Below are 15,440 nucleotides of genomic sequence, written 5' to 3' on the forward strand. Positions count from 1 at the left end.
AAACAAAAACTAAAAGTCTGGGGAAAATAAATTTGCAGATAGTTTTCAAAGCAAATAACTTATTGCCATGTGTATAACAGACAGACATCGACTTTTTGTCCAGATTCTTAAGATTGTGCAAGAATCAGGCTGTGCAGGTTAGTAACTTCACAAAAAAATTATATTTTCTAGCCCGTAACAAAAAGGTACACTATGTATACTGTCTTCATCTTGGCTGTTGTATTTGTTATCTACTCTCTTCTGGTCCTCAGCTGTGTCATGTGATCAACACTCTGATTTTCCACCTGACTGCATCTTGTGGACAGATATAAGTCAGTTTCTCTGTCCCATTTCAAGGAGACTCACATTAGGGATCTTGTAGGAATGAATGGCGAAACTGATATATTGTCTACACATAAGATGCTGTGTTAGTTGGAGAGACTCACTGCTGATCAGGACACCAGAAGGTGGATATCTGTACAACCACCGGTAAGAGGATTACTTTTACATGTACATTTCTAATGGATCAGAGATTAAGGATAGAGGAAATCCCTGTGTGCACACATGGGAAAAAATGGCTCACAGAAAGTCCAGACATATCAAAACCACCAGAGACTATTTCCTGAATGGAGCTCATCCTGCTCACCTATATAATATCTGAAGATAAAAAGTTTTCTCAAAGAGTTGTCTCAGAGATAACTTTTATCAATATGCCCTGTTAAGGAATATGGGCAACATAAAGAAGTCTCAGTCATTTACCTGACCAACATGTCATTAATACTAGTTTGTTTGCAGTCTGTCCCAATAGAGACACATAGCTCTGTATGGGAGCTGGAAACACAAAAACTAAGATCACAAAGTTGCTCAAAGAATTTTCCTATGAGCATTGCCATATTTAAATTTGTTCTTAGTGGTGACAGTCATTTCTATTGATCAGTTAACAATGGATTCAATCATTAAAACAGGAATTTTCTATGGTCTGGCACTTGTCAGAAAACCCAGCCATGATTTCCTGGGTTTTGTGGATAGGTTATCAGACAGGAATACGACCTACACGAGATAATAACCCAGTCACAATAAGCATATCATACCTGTACTTCTGACATGTCACAGAACATATAAAGTTCCCACAATATTAAATTAATTCCATGGTGCTGCACATTATTATATCAATCCCATGGTGCTGTACATTATTAGATTAATTTCATGGTGCTGTACATTATTATATTAATTCCAAGGTTCTGTACATTATTATATCAATTCCATGATGCTGTACATTATTATATTAATTCCATGGTGCTGCACATTATTATATTAATTCCATGGCACTGTACATTATTATATCAATTCCATGATGCTGTACATTATTATATCAATTCCATGATGCTGTACATTATTATATTAATTCCATGGTGCTGTACATTATTATATTACTTCCATGATGCTGTACATTAGATTAATTCCATGGTGCTGTACATTATTAGATTAATTCCATGATGCTGTACATTAGATTAATTCCATGGTGCTGTACATTATTAGATTAATTCCATGGTGCTGTACAGTATTACCATATATACTCGAGTATAAGCCGACCTGAATATAAGCTGAGCCCTCTAATTTTAACACATAAAACTGGGAAAACTTATTGACTCGAGTATAAGCCGAGGGGGGAAATGCAGCAGCTACTGGAAAATTTCAAAAATTAAAATGGCCAAAGTTTTTGGGTGCAGTAGATGCTTAGAAAGGGGAAGGGGAGGGGGTGTTTTGGTTGTCTGTCTGCCCCTTCCCTGAGCTTGAGGACCGAGTTTTTTTTCCCCCCACTTGGAATTCAGTCTGGCTGACTATAGGGTATCTGCAGTGCTCCTATTAACCCCTTCCCGATGGAACAGGAGCTCTGCAGATCCCCTATATTCAGCAGACCGGGCACTTTCAGACGCAGGGATACCTAATGTGTATGTGTTTTATAATGAATTTTCTACTTTTGTATGTATTCTAGGGAAAGGAGTTTACAACTTTTTTTAAACTTTTGTTAAAGCTACTCCCCCCCCCCCCACTATCTTATGGGAGATTCTATACATTGATATTGCGGCTGGTCATAGGACCCCCCCCCTATAAAAAAAAAAAATGCTGAAAAATTCGGCTTATACTCGAGTATATGCGGTAGATTAATTTCATGGTGCTGTACAATATTAGATTATTTCCATGGTGCTTTACAGTTGAGAGATTACATACGGTACACAAAATATACAAACAAATATAATACTAACAATGACATAGTTGGATAGAGGGCAATGCCTGTAAGGACTTACAGTCTATAAGGGAAGAGGGAAGAGAAAATCTTCGAGAAAAATCTTTAAAGCTCTGCTAAATTTTTTATTATTTATATTTGCAAAAAAGGTTACATTTAAAAATGTAAATGTTTAAATTTTAACTGTCTACAAATTTAAAAATGAATATATTCGTGGGGTAACACCTTTAATTTTTTTAATTTCAAATTCAGTAGAATATTAGAAAACTGATTTGAGAAGGTGCACATATCCTTTACTAAAGCTTCAATTCATATTACAATTGTTATAATATCTGAAAAGATTTAAGAGGGTTTGAGTGACTTACCTGTTTGCGGACATATTCAACCATTAATTCCAATTGCCGGGGATCATCGCACTTCTTGTCAAAAAGATTACGCCAAAGGGCAGCGGCCAAAATGCGATCATCAGATTTAATCCCCTAAAACAAACAACAAAGTATTTAAACCTATATTCACCATCAAAATATACATTGCAACAAGTGGTAAATCATACTGCATTGCAGTCAATAGGAAGTGAGCTGCAGTACCAGGGTTCAGCCATTACATAGCGCTCGAAGCCAACTGCTTCTGGTTATGTGTTACATATGGTACATGCGTCAGAAGTGGCCCTGAACAACTCATCAGTGACGGGGCAGTCTGACATTCCCCCCACCTATTATATATTTATGGCTTGTCCTAAGAATAGGTCATATTTTTCGGACTATAAGACGCACTTTTTTCCCCCCAAATTTCGGAGGAAAATGAGGGTGCGTCTTATAGTCTGAATGTGGGTTTGCAGCATGGCCGCGCTACTGCCACCGCTGGTTTTCTTCAGCGGCAGTAGCGCGGCAATCTGCAGGCCCCGGCAGCTAAGACACTCCCCGGCATCCGCCGGTCTATTACAGCAGATGCCGGGGACTGTCTTAGCTGCCGGGGCCTGCAGATTGCCGCGCTACTGCCGCTGAAGAAAACCAGCGGTGGCAGTAGCGCGGCCATGCTGCAAATCCACTCCTCCTCCACAGGTTCCGGCAGTCAGTTAGCCCCCCCCCACCGGCCCCATACCTTTAGTGATGCAGGCCGGCTCCTGCACGGCGAGGCCGCAGGAGCCGACCTGTTCCGATGACAGCCGGGAGCCTAATGAAGGCTCCGAGGCTTGTCATAGATATATATTACTATCGCGGCTGGTCTATGACCCTCCGCGATAGTAATGTATAGAATCTCTCATAGACGGCAATACACTTGTATTGCCGTCTATGGGACTTGCAATCAAATGATTGCAGGTTCAAGCCCCCTAGGCGGGGGATATTAAAATAGTAAAAAAAAAAAAAACACTTAAAAAAATATAATAAAAAATAAAATAAATAAAAGTTCACCTCCTTTCCCTAGAATACATATAAAAGTATAACATTACTGTGAAACATACACATTAGGTATCCCTGTGTCTGAAAATGCCCGGTCTACACCTGGCCCCACAAAAAAAACGCCCTATACATCCCCGTACAGCTGCAGGGTCACCTGTCAATGTGGCCTTGCAGCTGTTCCAAAACTACAACTCCCATATATTAAATATTTTACCATTTTTTGCCTGAAAATTTTTTTTCCCTATTTTTCTCCTCTAAAACTGGGTGCGTCTTATAGTCCGAAAAATACGGTATATCTTAGACAACCCCTTTAAATGGCGTGGGACACATACACAGGACTTATTCCATGATGCTCTAATATGAGGCTCCTTAATCACCTGCATCAGTGTTAGGCTCCATTCAGATCACAAGTTCTACATCCATTTAGTGGATGGAAAAAAAAAAAATGTATGGCTAATGTTAAAAAAACAAACAAACAAAAAAACACAAAAAAACCAACACAACATGGGTGAACAGAAAATGTTGTACAATTCAGATATATCATACCTCATCATATCCAAATACAGATGCATAAAATATTTCCAATAAAGCTTTCAACGTGTTCTTCATTGTGATGGCATCAATCTGAAAAAAAAAAACATTTTGTTATTTTAATTCAAATAGTCTCAAAATTCAGTCTAGTAAATTCTTAGAGGACCTTTCATGGTCCGGGGCCCAGTCAGTTCTATATACTGCTGGAAAGCCGACTGTGCGCTGAATTCAGCGCACTGTCGACTTTCCCGATCTGTGCCCGGTGTAAAGCGCTATTGGTCCTGGTACCTTAGCGCTTTACAGTCAGAAGGGCATTCCTGACAGTCAGTCAGGGACGCCCTTCTGCCCAGCAGCGCCTATCGCGCTGTACTGTGGAGCGGGGAGGAACGCCCCCTCCCTCTGCTCACAGTGCTCGTCCATAGATGAGTATTATCAGGAGGGGAGGGGGCGTTCCTCTCCCGCTCACACTGTACAGCACAATAGGCGCTGCTGTGGAGAAGGACGTTCCTGACAGACTGTTAGAAACGCACTTCTGACTGTAAAGAGCTATGGTGCACAGAGCTGTAACAAGCACAGGAGCAGTATCTGCTATATTGCTTCCGTGCCCCAGATATACTGTATAACACAACCAGGACCTGGTAGAAGCTGCTGGAATTGGAAAATGTTCCAACTCCCAAAACTTAACCCTTGAGATCGGGGATCAAAACTACCGTATTTTTCGGACTATAAGACGCACCTAGGTTTTAGAGGAGGAAAATAGGGAAAAAAAATTTTGAAGCAAAAACTGGTAAAATATTTAATATATGGGAGTTGTAGTTTTGCAACAGCTGCAAGGCCACATTGACAGGTGACCCTGCAGCTGTACGGGGATGCATAGAGCGTTTTTTTTGCGGGGCCAGCTGTAATTTTTAGTTATACCATTTGGGGGGATATCTATTGCTTAGATCACCTTGTATTGAAAAAAAAAACAGGAGGTGATTTAGAACTTTTATTTATTTCATATTTTTAAAGCTTTTTTTTTTTTTTTTTTTACTATTTTATTCCCCCCCCCGGGGGCTTGAACCTGCGGTCACTTGATCGCAAGTCCCATAGACGGCAATACAACTGTATTGCCGTCTATGGGACATTCTGTGTATTAGTATTACGGCGGCTGGTCATAGACCCAGCCGCAATACTAATATAGCCGTGACAGGCCGGGGAGCCTCATTAGGCTCCCGGCTGTCACCCGAACAGGTCGGCTCCTGCGATATCGCCGCGCAGGAGCCGGCCTGCAACTTCAGAGGTACGGGGCCGGTGGGGACCGGCCCCGGGGGAGAAGGGGCCACGGATACTGACCCGGCATCCGCTGTACTAGAGAGGCGGATGCCGGGGAGGGATAGACGCCGGGGCCTGAGACATCGCTGCCCTACCCTGCATGAAGCCAGCGGCGGGGGGACGGAGGAGCGGAATAGCATCACTCCTCCCGCTGCTGGCTTCATGCAGGGCAGCGATGTCTCAGGCCCCGGCACCTGTAATGGCGTCTATCACTTGCCGACTTCCGCCTCTCTATTACAGCGGATGCCAGGCGCCACCTTCAGACTATAAGACGCACCCTTCTTTTCCCCCAAAATTTTGGGGAAAAAAAGTGCGTCTTATAGTCCGAAAAATACGGTAATACAAATATACTATCACTGTATTCAAAATGACTTAGCAGACAAAGTTGCCACGTAATCACTAAAGCAGAATGAAGGTCGTAAAAGCAAAATATAAAAATTGATAGAATTGTACATTTTCACACAGACCCCCCCCCCCCCCCCGGAACATTAATAAAAGCTAATCAAAACATCATGTGTACCCAAATGGTGCCAACTAAAACTACAACTTGTCACACAAAGAATAAGCCCTCACATAGCTACATTTACTGAAAATAAAGAGGGGTTAAGGGGATATTGGAAGGTCGAGCATGATGCGAAAGGGAGCAGCCTTTATTGGGTTATTTCACTGGAGTTCTGTCTTCCTAACTACATCAGGGAAGACAGGCTTGCACATTCCAGTGAGCGCCCTCTATTGGTTTGCAACACTGAGGCAGCAGCTGACTTCCTAATTACATCATGGAAGACAGATTTGCATATTCTTCCCATGAAAATAAAGAAGTTATGAATTTTGAAAGGCGGTGACACCTCAGCGTGATCCAGTCCTGCTGCTCTGGAGTCTTCTTGAAGTGAAATTCCTAGCCGGCGGTAACGTCCTGGACCCCTTCCGCTGAAAGTTGTCTGTGATCATGTGACCACAGAGGCCTCAAGAAAGGGACCCTGTTACCAAGTCTGAAAAGCCCAATGACATAGATCTTCTGATATGTACTGGTGTAACGCAAAGCTTCAGGGCCATGTAGGATACTGGTATATTTTATATGGTAGAGGAAACTTTGGGCCCCCCTCAGAATCCAGGGCCCGACAGAAACCGCACCCTGACCATTTTGTTGTTTTGTTTACCAAATCCGTTCAGCCATTCCAAAAGATATAAGCCCTTATAGCCTTGATATAAATTACAGTCTACTAGCTAAGCGGGTGGTAACACTGTGGCTTCTCTGGGGTGAGGTCTTTGTGCTGTATCTCAAGCAGTGTTACTGGCCACTTGGCTAGTATACCCGATGTGCATCAACTCTAACAGATCTTATATCTTTGGAAGGGCTGAATGGATTTGGATAAATAACACACCAAAATGCTCAGGGTGACCGTGCCTATCACATGATGAATATCATTGGGTTTTCCAGGTCCTCTTTGAGAAATGTCAATTGTTTTCTATCTAAATCCAACATCTGTATTTATGCAAGCGTACATGATTTATTAGAAGTTTTAGAAGCTTACTGTTTACAGAATAGCTATAGTGAAACAGTCCAATGTTTGCCATGTTTTAGGTAAATACTTTTTTCCATGTCCCTGGCCTTTACTGTAATATGCTCGACTAAAAAAGCATCAGCAATTCTTGGATAGCGGTCAAGCTGCCGTCTTCTAGATGGACTGTGTCAATGACAGCAGCCAGAGCACAGAGCTGTTGGATGTGCTAGCCTGCACAAGTGAGGTCAGCATAGCCAGGCATATACCAATTCCTTTATTAAATTAAAGTACTTTTAATGACATTTTCTTCATCAACAGAAAGTCGTGCCATTTTTATATAGGGTTATTTTGGCTACAGCTATTGAGTTCAGTACATTACGTGGATAATCGACTTTTTCAGTCACTTATTGTTTTTCCCTACAGGATATAAAGAGGAAAAATATAGATTTAGATGGAAATGTGACTTTAGATTTTGGGCTTTTCTGTCAATGTGATGGTAAAAAGAGATTCCGTCACTTCATTGTGAAAGCCAAGACACTTACGCTCTGTTCTAAAAGTACTTTGCTCGGGTTGACAACATAGTTTTTTTTCCCTTTATTGTTATGGTGACTTGAAACTCTATAAGCACTACTTGATTTATTTCAGTTTTTTTAAATACAAATACAGTGCAGACAATAGACCCGGAGTAGGCAACCCTCGGCACTCCAGCTGTTGTAAAACTACAACTCCCAGCATGCATACTAGCTCTGCTGTTCTTGGAACTCCCAAGGAAGTGAAAGGAGCATGATGGGAGTTGTAGTGTCACAAAGGTTGCTGACCCCTGCACTAGGCATTATGTAGAAGTCCACAAGAATACCAATTCAGTACAAACTTGGCCACATAAACGAGAAGACAAAATGGTCTGGATAGGCTAAATGAAACAGTATGCAGCTCTGCTTCCTTGGATAAACTAGGGTTCACAGAAACATATTCAGACAATATACTAAGGATAGTGAATGCTGTTAATATCACGTGTGGACAAGTAAAAAAGGTCAGTGAAAAAAATACTTTATTAAGGTTGTGTTGCAATATCTGATGCACATCTGAGGCCACGTCCACGATTGGTTTCCAATGCTAGTACAATGCTGCATGTAATAATGAGGCTATATCTACAGCATTGTATGACCTCTGCCACCGCGGATGTGCGGGGCTTTGGACATGAAACTGGCGCTGCAACATAGGACCGCTCCCAAACACATCTTTCCATACCAGGGCTGTGGAGTCAGTAGCCCAAAACACCAATTTCTTTATTTTTCTATAGCTCAATAAGACTCGGGCTACAACTCCTGCTCTAATTTCTTAATAAATGGCTGATTGAAGCAGTAAAGCAATTCATTAAACTAATATGTAACAAACCACAAATCTAATAGATTGTATAATATTAATAATTGTATAATAGAATTAAAAGGAATCCTATTAATATTATAAATGTAAAAGTTTGTGTGTTTGGATGTTTGTTCCTCAATCACACCCGAAATGGCTGAATGGATTTCATAGAAATTTCACACACGGAGGGGGGGGGGAGGGGGGGGGGGGGTTGGCACCAGAGGGCACAAAGTAAGTAGGGGGGAGGGGGGCCAGATTGCACATATGCAAAGGGGACGAGGGTAACCGGGGTCACGGGTATGTGGTGGTGGGGGGAAGATGCAGGAGGTGACTGCAATCTCTAAAGGGGGTAAGTGGCCGGAGGCGCGGGTGGGGGGAAAGGGGAGGGCCAGAGTTGCAGCATTGGCGCCATGGGGTCCCGGCCCACCATGCTGTGGAGGGGCCCGCACCGACGGCAAGGAAAGGGCCGGGGGGGGGGGGGGGCACGGGCCGCGCTGCAGGTGGTTCGCGCAAGGTTGAGGGGACAGTGGACGAAGTTGCGGGTTATAGCTAGTAATTTTATATTTTTAAAGCTGGCAGAGTCAGTAACTTTTTTTCTGATTCCGATTCCATACAAAACTGGCCCCAACTCCGACTCCACAGTCCTGACTGCATATGGTACCTGTTATGCTATAGTGCATTGCCTATTTATATCATAGTCGGTAATAAAATTCTGGGAGATTTTCACCAGTACTACTTTCAACCCATCCAAGAATGCCCCTTTCACATCATGGAACACCCACAAAGCGCACAATTTAGGGATAAATTTTGCCCAAACCACGCCCCTTTTGTGGTTGTCCTACCCTTCCTGCCCATTTCTCAGGATTACTGGCAACCTATATCCCTCGCTCAAGTAAATAAAGTGCACAGCTCATATGACCAGTGATCCCCAATTCTTAGTTTCAGCATTGCTAGTGCACTTAGCTCTGAATAATAAGTTTATTCTGGAGGGATCTGCGATAGATTGGTTACTAGCGAAACATTACCTGATAATGTCATATCCTTGTCTGTAGTTGTTAAGCAGTTTAGTCCCAGCAACAAGTGAGTCTCAAAGGACTTGTCCAGGGACTTTAATTTAACTCACTTTCTTTGTACATTCATTCAAGTTAGATCTAAGAGTTCCGGGACAGTTTTGACCCAGAGTCATATGTACGGAACCAGCTTCTGTCCCCTGGGTATCTCCATCCTCTCCCTCTTCTCCAGTTTTCACATATAGAGTCACCTGTGCTATGGGTAACTGATCTGTAGGAGTTTGACACCCGGGACCCTTCAGATCAGCTGTTCTAGATCAGCAAAGCTCCAGATACAGTGTATATGCTAAGAGCTAAGCAGCTCATTTAACTTTAGGCATTACCATATTGAAGTCTATGGGCGCTGCAAAACCTTAAAACTGATGCTCCATGTCCTGACAGACGGGATCCCCTCAGATTGAATATTCATGGCCTATATGAATGATATGGCAATGGTGGATGACCTCTTCAGTATAGTGGCTGCTATTCTAAATGTATATATAATGGTGATGAGGGAACGCATTGCGGCAATTATGGTCAGGATATGTCACAGCAGTGTCTTCTTGTGTCTAGGAGTCTGGGAATCAATTGTGCATTAATTTAATCCAGGTACAAAGACAAGGTCTGTATTAAAGGACAGAGGTCTTTTGTGTTTTTACTCCAAACACTCTGTAAACATTGGAAAATATATATATTATAAACTAAAGCAACAATTTCTGAAAGGTGGTAATGGTCTGAAAAACAAAAGTTCAAAACACAGGTCTCAGCTGTAGTGGCGCCTTCTCTTACCCCCATGAGAACTTTTTCTAGGCTGCGCTGAGCCAATTTCGTCTTAGAATGCAGACATATTTTGGAAGCCCTTCTATCTAGAGACACTCAAGAGCAGGTCGGCAGAGCGGAGGTCTGAGATGCAGACCTCGACTGGGCTGTCATCCAAACAGGGCCTTCAAAACAGCAGGGGCCTTCTCTGCTACTGATGACTAGCAGAGTGTCAATCACAAAAGAGACGACTTGTTCTATCCCGCTCGCTGAGAGAAAAAATCCTCCCTCCAACACACACTTTCTGGACTAAAAAAAAAAAAAAAAAAAAATTACATAAAATTTAAACATTATAGGCGTATTGGGAAAGAAAGCTAAATAATGAAGTCATTTTTTGTAGGTCACCCAAATGCCTTTCAATACATCTGGCTCCAACTGTGGGGGAGGGGGGATAATTTCTTACCTTTTGCTACACTCATGCACTTTAATCTATTATGTGACTGTATACAGACCCCACTTCCACACCTTATAAATATAACAAATTTCAATATATATGTGCATGTTACAATGGCATGCTATTTACATTTTTTTTTATTTGGTATCAACATCTTGTAAATCAGGTTTTCTTTATTATTGCGCAAAATATATTTATATGAATCCGGTCTTTATTAAACACTTTTTCCACTCCATCCTGTCGTTCTGCTGCATCAGCAAGGTGTATAAGTGTTAATAAGGGTAAATGCCCACAGGTTTTTTTTTTCCTGGCTTTTAGCGAATATAAAAAGGATGGAAATGTGACTTTTTTTTCACGTTCCAAAAACAACAACATACTGCATTTTAAAAGGGAGTCTGTCAGGCCCAAAATGCCTCCCAAACCCATAATAGTGCTGCCTATAGGTCTTTACTAGGAACAAAAATGTACCTTTGTGGCCACAAACAGGTCAAGTAATGCCAATATAATCATCTTTTAATGGATATGCAAGTTAGCCTGCAAAGGCATCAGCGGCAGATCTGGTTTGCCAGATTTTGCTATAGACAATGTGATACAGTCAATCGTGGATAAAGGGGTGAGTGTGGGCAGGGGTCCCAGAAAGGAGACAAAGCACTTACTGCTTGTAGTATAATCTGGCAAATCAGGTCCTGCCCCCAATGCACTTGCAGGCTGATTTGCAAATCAGTAAAAAGATAATGGGCTCGGCATTGCTTCACCATAAGGCACCATACACAGCATTATTTTAAGTTTGAGAGACGTTTTGGACCGATCACATTCTCCATTAATATGGTTTAGAGTCAACAGTACATTAATCACTTCAGTACCGGGCCAATTTGTGGTCCAGCACCAGACACAGTTTAGGTTTATTTTGTATGTGCACTTTTGAGGGCTGTGACACTTTTCTCATATGTCTCAGTCAACTAATTTTTGCGTCTTTTTTCGGGGACACATAGGACTTTATTTTTATGTTGTTTTTATTTTCGAATGTGTTAAAAAAAAAATTTTGTCCAGGAAAATATAAACAAATAGGAGGGAAATTGTGTCTGGTTTTCAATTTATTATTTTTTTTTTTTATTTAATAACACAAAGTGTCACTGAAAAACTTTATAAAATAGTTTTCCCTCTCCGTTACAGTAATTTTTATTTTGTATGGTGTCATCGGGGGTGGGGCTATAACCTTTAATAACAGCGTTTTATTAGCGTATTCTTTTTTATTATTATTTTATTTACATTTTTTTAAAAACTTTTTTTTATTATATATATTTTTTTTTTCAGATTGAGTCCCCATAAGGTGATAAGAGACCTTTGGGGACATCTGATCACTTTTTTTTTTGTATTGGAGGCTGATTTCCCCTGCAACTGAGGCTGGTACAGTATACAGAGCTGATCTGGGTCCTGTAGGACCCAGCAGCTCTTGCAAGACGCTGCTCCTGGCGGATCATGTGACCGCCGGGTCAGAGGGCGGCCGCATCATGGCGGCGCCCATAGCCGTGTATACAGCGCTCATTGAGCGCTGTATACACAGCGATCGAGATGGCAGGGAAGGGAATAAACCTTCCCTGCCATCTCTCTGGGAGCTCCGGCTGAAGTTACAGCCGCCTCCCAGCTTCAGCCGCTGCACGATCTCCGTGCAGCTGCTGTGTTCTGATTGGACATACCAGTACGTCCTGTCAGAACTAGGCAACAACTTCCCGGACGTTTATAGTCTATGGGCAGTCCAGAAGTGGTTAAGGAGTCCAATAATAGTTACCAGTTAGGAAGTGGATGGAGCAGGCCGGATCAGATCCAGGAGTACCGTATATACTTGAGTATAAGCCAACTTTTTCAGCACAGTTTTTATACTGAAAAAGCCACCCTTGGCTTATACTCGTATCAGGATCCAGGGAGCACAGAGAATTGCAAGAACCTGCATAAATTAAACAAAGGGGGAGGTCCTTTAGTGCTACTGCACTGTGATTGGCTTGTCATGTAGGTCACATGACTGTGATGTCATCAAAGGTCCTGTAGCCACTAGAATGTAACATCTGCAGATAAGTCAGTGGTCATTATGTGCAGGATTCATTGCGTCTTATAGAAGATGTCATATCGAGGAGAGGAAGCTACAGTAAAGTGAAAGTAAAACACACAGGTACCTGCTGAGTTACTATTCCTAGTAGTGTCAGGCATTTGGGGTTATTAATTTAGTTTCAGTAACTGCATGTGCCTCACATTAAGGGTTAGTTCACACGTGAATACAGTGTGGCGTAATTTGGCCCAGAAAAAAACTGCGTCAGGAATTATTCTTATTGTTTTTGGACACTGAAGCGTTTTTTGGAGCGTTTTTTGGTAAAAACTGTCTCAAAAAATGCCAGGTGGTTGTTCCCTCCAGCACAGTGAGTGGACCTTGATAAAATACCTGGCGGTTTTTGGACACCAAAAACCGTGTTGCGTTTTTTGGCACAAACCGCACTGCGGTTTCCGCCTCCCATTCACTTGTATTAACTTCCTGAGGCGGAACTCGCCTCAAGAAAGGTCATGTCGCTAGCGGAAAGGTCATGTCGCTAGCCCCCTCATAATGGAGGTCTCCATAGACCTCCATTATGAGGGGGCGGATTATGACGTGGATTCCGCGCCATAATCCACCCCCTCTGTGCCCATGTGAACGGGCCCTAATAGCAGTTAACCCCATGAGGCACCAAAACTAAATGCACCGATTGCTCAGGAACAGTGAGGGGCTAGAGAAAAAATTCCACCTACACCAGAATCAGTGGAATGGCTCCTATTAAAACATGAAAACAGGTCAAGTTTTTGCATGTCGTGAAAGGTCCTCTAAGTAAAAAGAGGAGAGAGGCACTGCAATGAGAAGGGGAAAATTTCTAGAAAAACACATTTCCTTTGTTAGAAACCTTCATGATCCCTACCTTACATGATCCCTTTAAATTATCTGAAATCAGGAAACATTAATCTGAAAGGGTTCACTAGAATGATCTCCAGACAAAAAGTAAATGACTAACGACTGTCTACAGTCAAAAATGCCTTCCGTACCCAGAAAACATACCGGCTGTCAGTAGGTTTCCTTCCTCTAAGCTAAAGACAACAGGCATGAAAGCATCCATCAAATGAAAGGTTCACCGACATTAGGCAGAATGTATCATTAGAGCAGACCCCTACCACACTTCTTTTATACAGTATTTGGCACCCACTCATCCACAAAATACACTCTGAAAAAGCGATCACATATAACTGATTATACACAAAGTCCCAATGGTAGAATTGACCGAAAGAGTCACTGACATAAGACCAAAAATCTTTACTTTTCACTGTGTGATTTATTACAATATGTTCTGCAATGGAATCTGTTCACTTGTTCTCTTTGCACTGCCTGCTGACTAAAGTATAGGTATCAGGTTCACAATGTCTCCTGTCTGTCATAGCCCCACATACAACAATGAGAATAGATTTGGAGAGGGAGCCATTTGCCAAACTTTGGTTTTGTGCTTGCATGCTAAGATTCTCTGCAAGGTAAAAAGGTCAATAGTAATAGACATTGCGTACTCCGCCGTGGAGTAGATGGGGCATGAACAGGGCATCCGGGTAATGGACTGTAATAGACAGTTGCCAATGAAAGTTATCATGGAATTATTAACAGGTGTATTGTCCACATGCTTAAAGGCGTATTCCCATGAACATAATTATATCTATATTTGTAGAGAATTAAAAGTGAAACATTTTTGCAAATACAAGTAGTTACAAATTCTGCAGAGGTTTAAAGGGATCCTATCAATAAAAAGCTATTTTTTGTGACTAACATGTAGGAATAGCCTTAAGAAAGGCTATTCCTCTCCTACCTTTATATGTCTTCTCCGCACCAACGTTCAGTTGAAATCCCAGTTTTCGTACACAGTAAGTAAGCGGCCATTTGCTTGTGGGCTGTGGGCATGCGCAGTCGGCTCTCCCCGAGGCCTAGAAGTTTGTCCCCCAGCGCTGGAAGAAGACGCATGAAGAGGTCTTTCTTGAAGAAGATGGAGGCGGTGCTGGAGAGTTCTCTCACAGCATTAGGGACGCCCCCAGTGCTGCGAGAGAACTCATTTGCATAACGACGAAAACCAAGGTTTCTACCAATCGGCGGTGCGGAGAAGACATCTAAAGGTAGGAGAAGAATGGCCTCTCTTAAGGCCATAAGGCCATCTTATATGTGTTAGTCACAAAAAATTGCTTTTTAATGATAGGATCCCTTTAAAGATTTTCTCTAACCATCTTAGTGGTGACAGTCTGTTATCTTGATCGGTTGCCCATGGATATGAACACAAATGCAGAAACATTCTACGGTCTGGGACTTGTCAGGAACCCAGCCATGATTTTCTTATTGTAGCTGGGTTATCAGGCAGGGACACTACATGTATCAGAAGATATCCCGGCCACAATAAGGAAATCATGGCTGATTTTCTGACCTTGGAAAGGTCGTATCCACTGCTAACCGATCAAGGTAACAACTTGTGAATACAATATAGTTAGTAAAAATCTTTAAAACTCTGCAAAATGTTTAATTATTTATATTTGCAAAAATATTTAACTTGGCTACAAATAATTATGGTTGTGGGAATACCCCTTTAAGGCCATATTCAGATGGCTGTGAAAAATTGATGAAACAATGTGTTTTTCCCAGTCATTTTGCATCTATCCCTTAATTCACATCTGCATTTGTTAATCCATTCAGGAAGTCCACATGAAGACCCCCCCAAACGGACTACCAAATGCATTGACAAGTGGTGTGCAGTGAAGCACACGGAGCCCATAGACTATAATGGGGTCCGTGTGCTT

The 15,440-nt window shown here is 42.0% G+C and overlaps 1 protein-coding gene across 1 annotated transcript in view; it reads right to left on the reverse strand.

Moving 5' to 3' along the window:
* The window catches only part of UQCC1 (ubiquinol-cytochrome c reductase complex assembly factor 1), an 81,413-nt gene that overhangs the window by 8,390 nt on the left and 57,583 nt on the right, over positions 1–15,440 (reverse strand). The window contains exons 8-9 of the mRNA XM_075277269.1: positions 4,174–4,251; positions 2,593–2,706 (exon numbers count right to left, since the gene is read on the reverse strand). Coding sequence (XP_075133370.1) covers positions 2,593–2,706; positions 4,174–4,251 — 192 coding nt within the window. The remainder of the gene's footprint in view (positions 1–2,592; positions 2,707–4,173; positions 4,252–15,440) is intronic.

This window comes from Leptodactylus fuscus, chromosome 6, assembly GCF_031893055.1.
Source record: "Leptodactylus fuscus isolate aLepFus1 chromosome 6, aLepFus1.hap2, whole genome shotgun sequence".
Lineage (NCBI taxonomy): Eukaryota > Metazoa > Chordata > Amphibia > Anura > Leptodactylidae > Leptodactylus > Leptodactylus fuscus.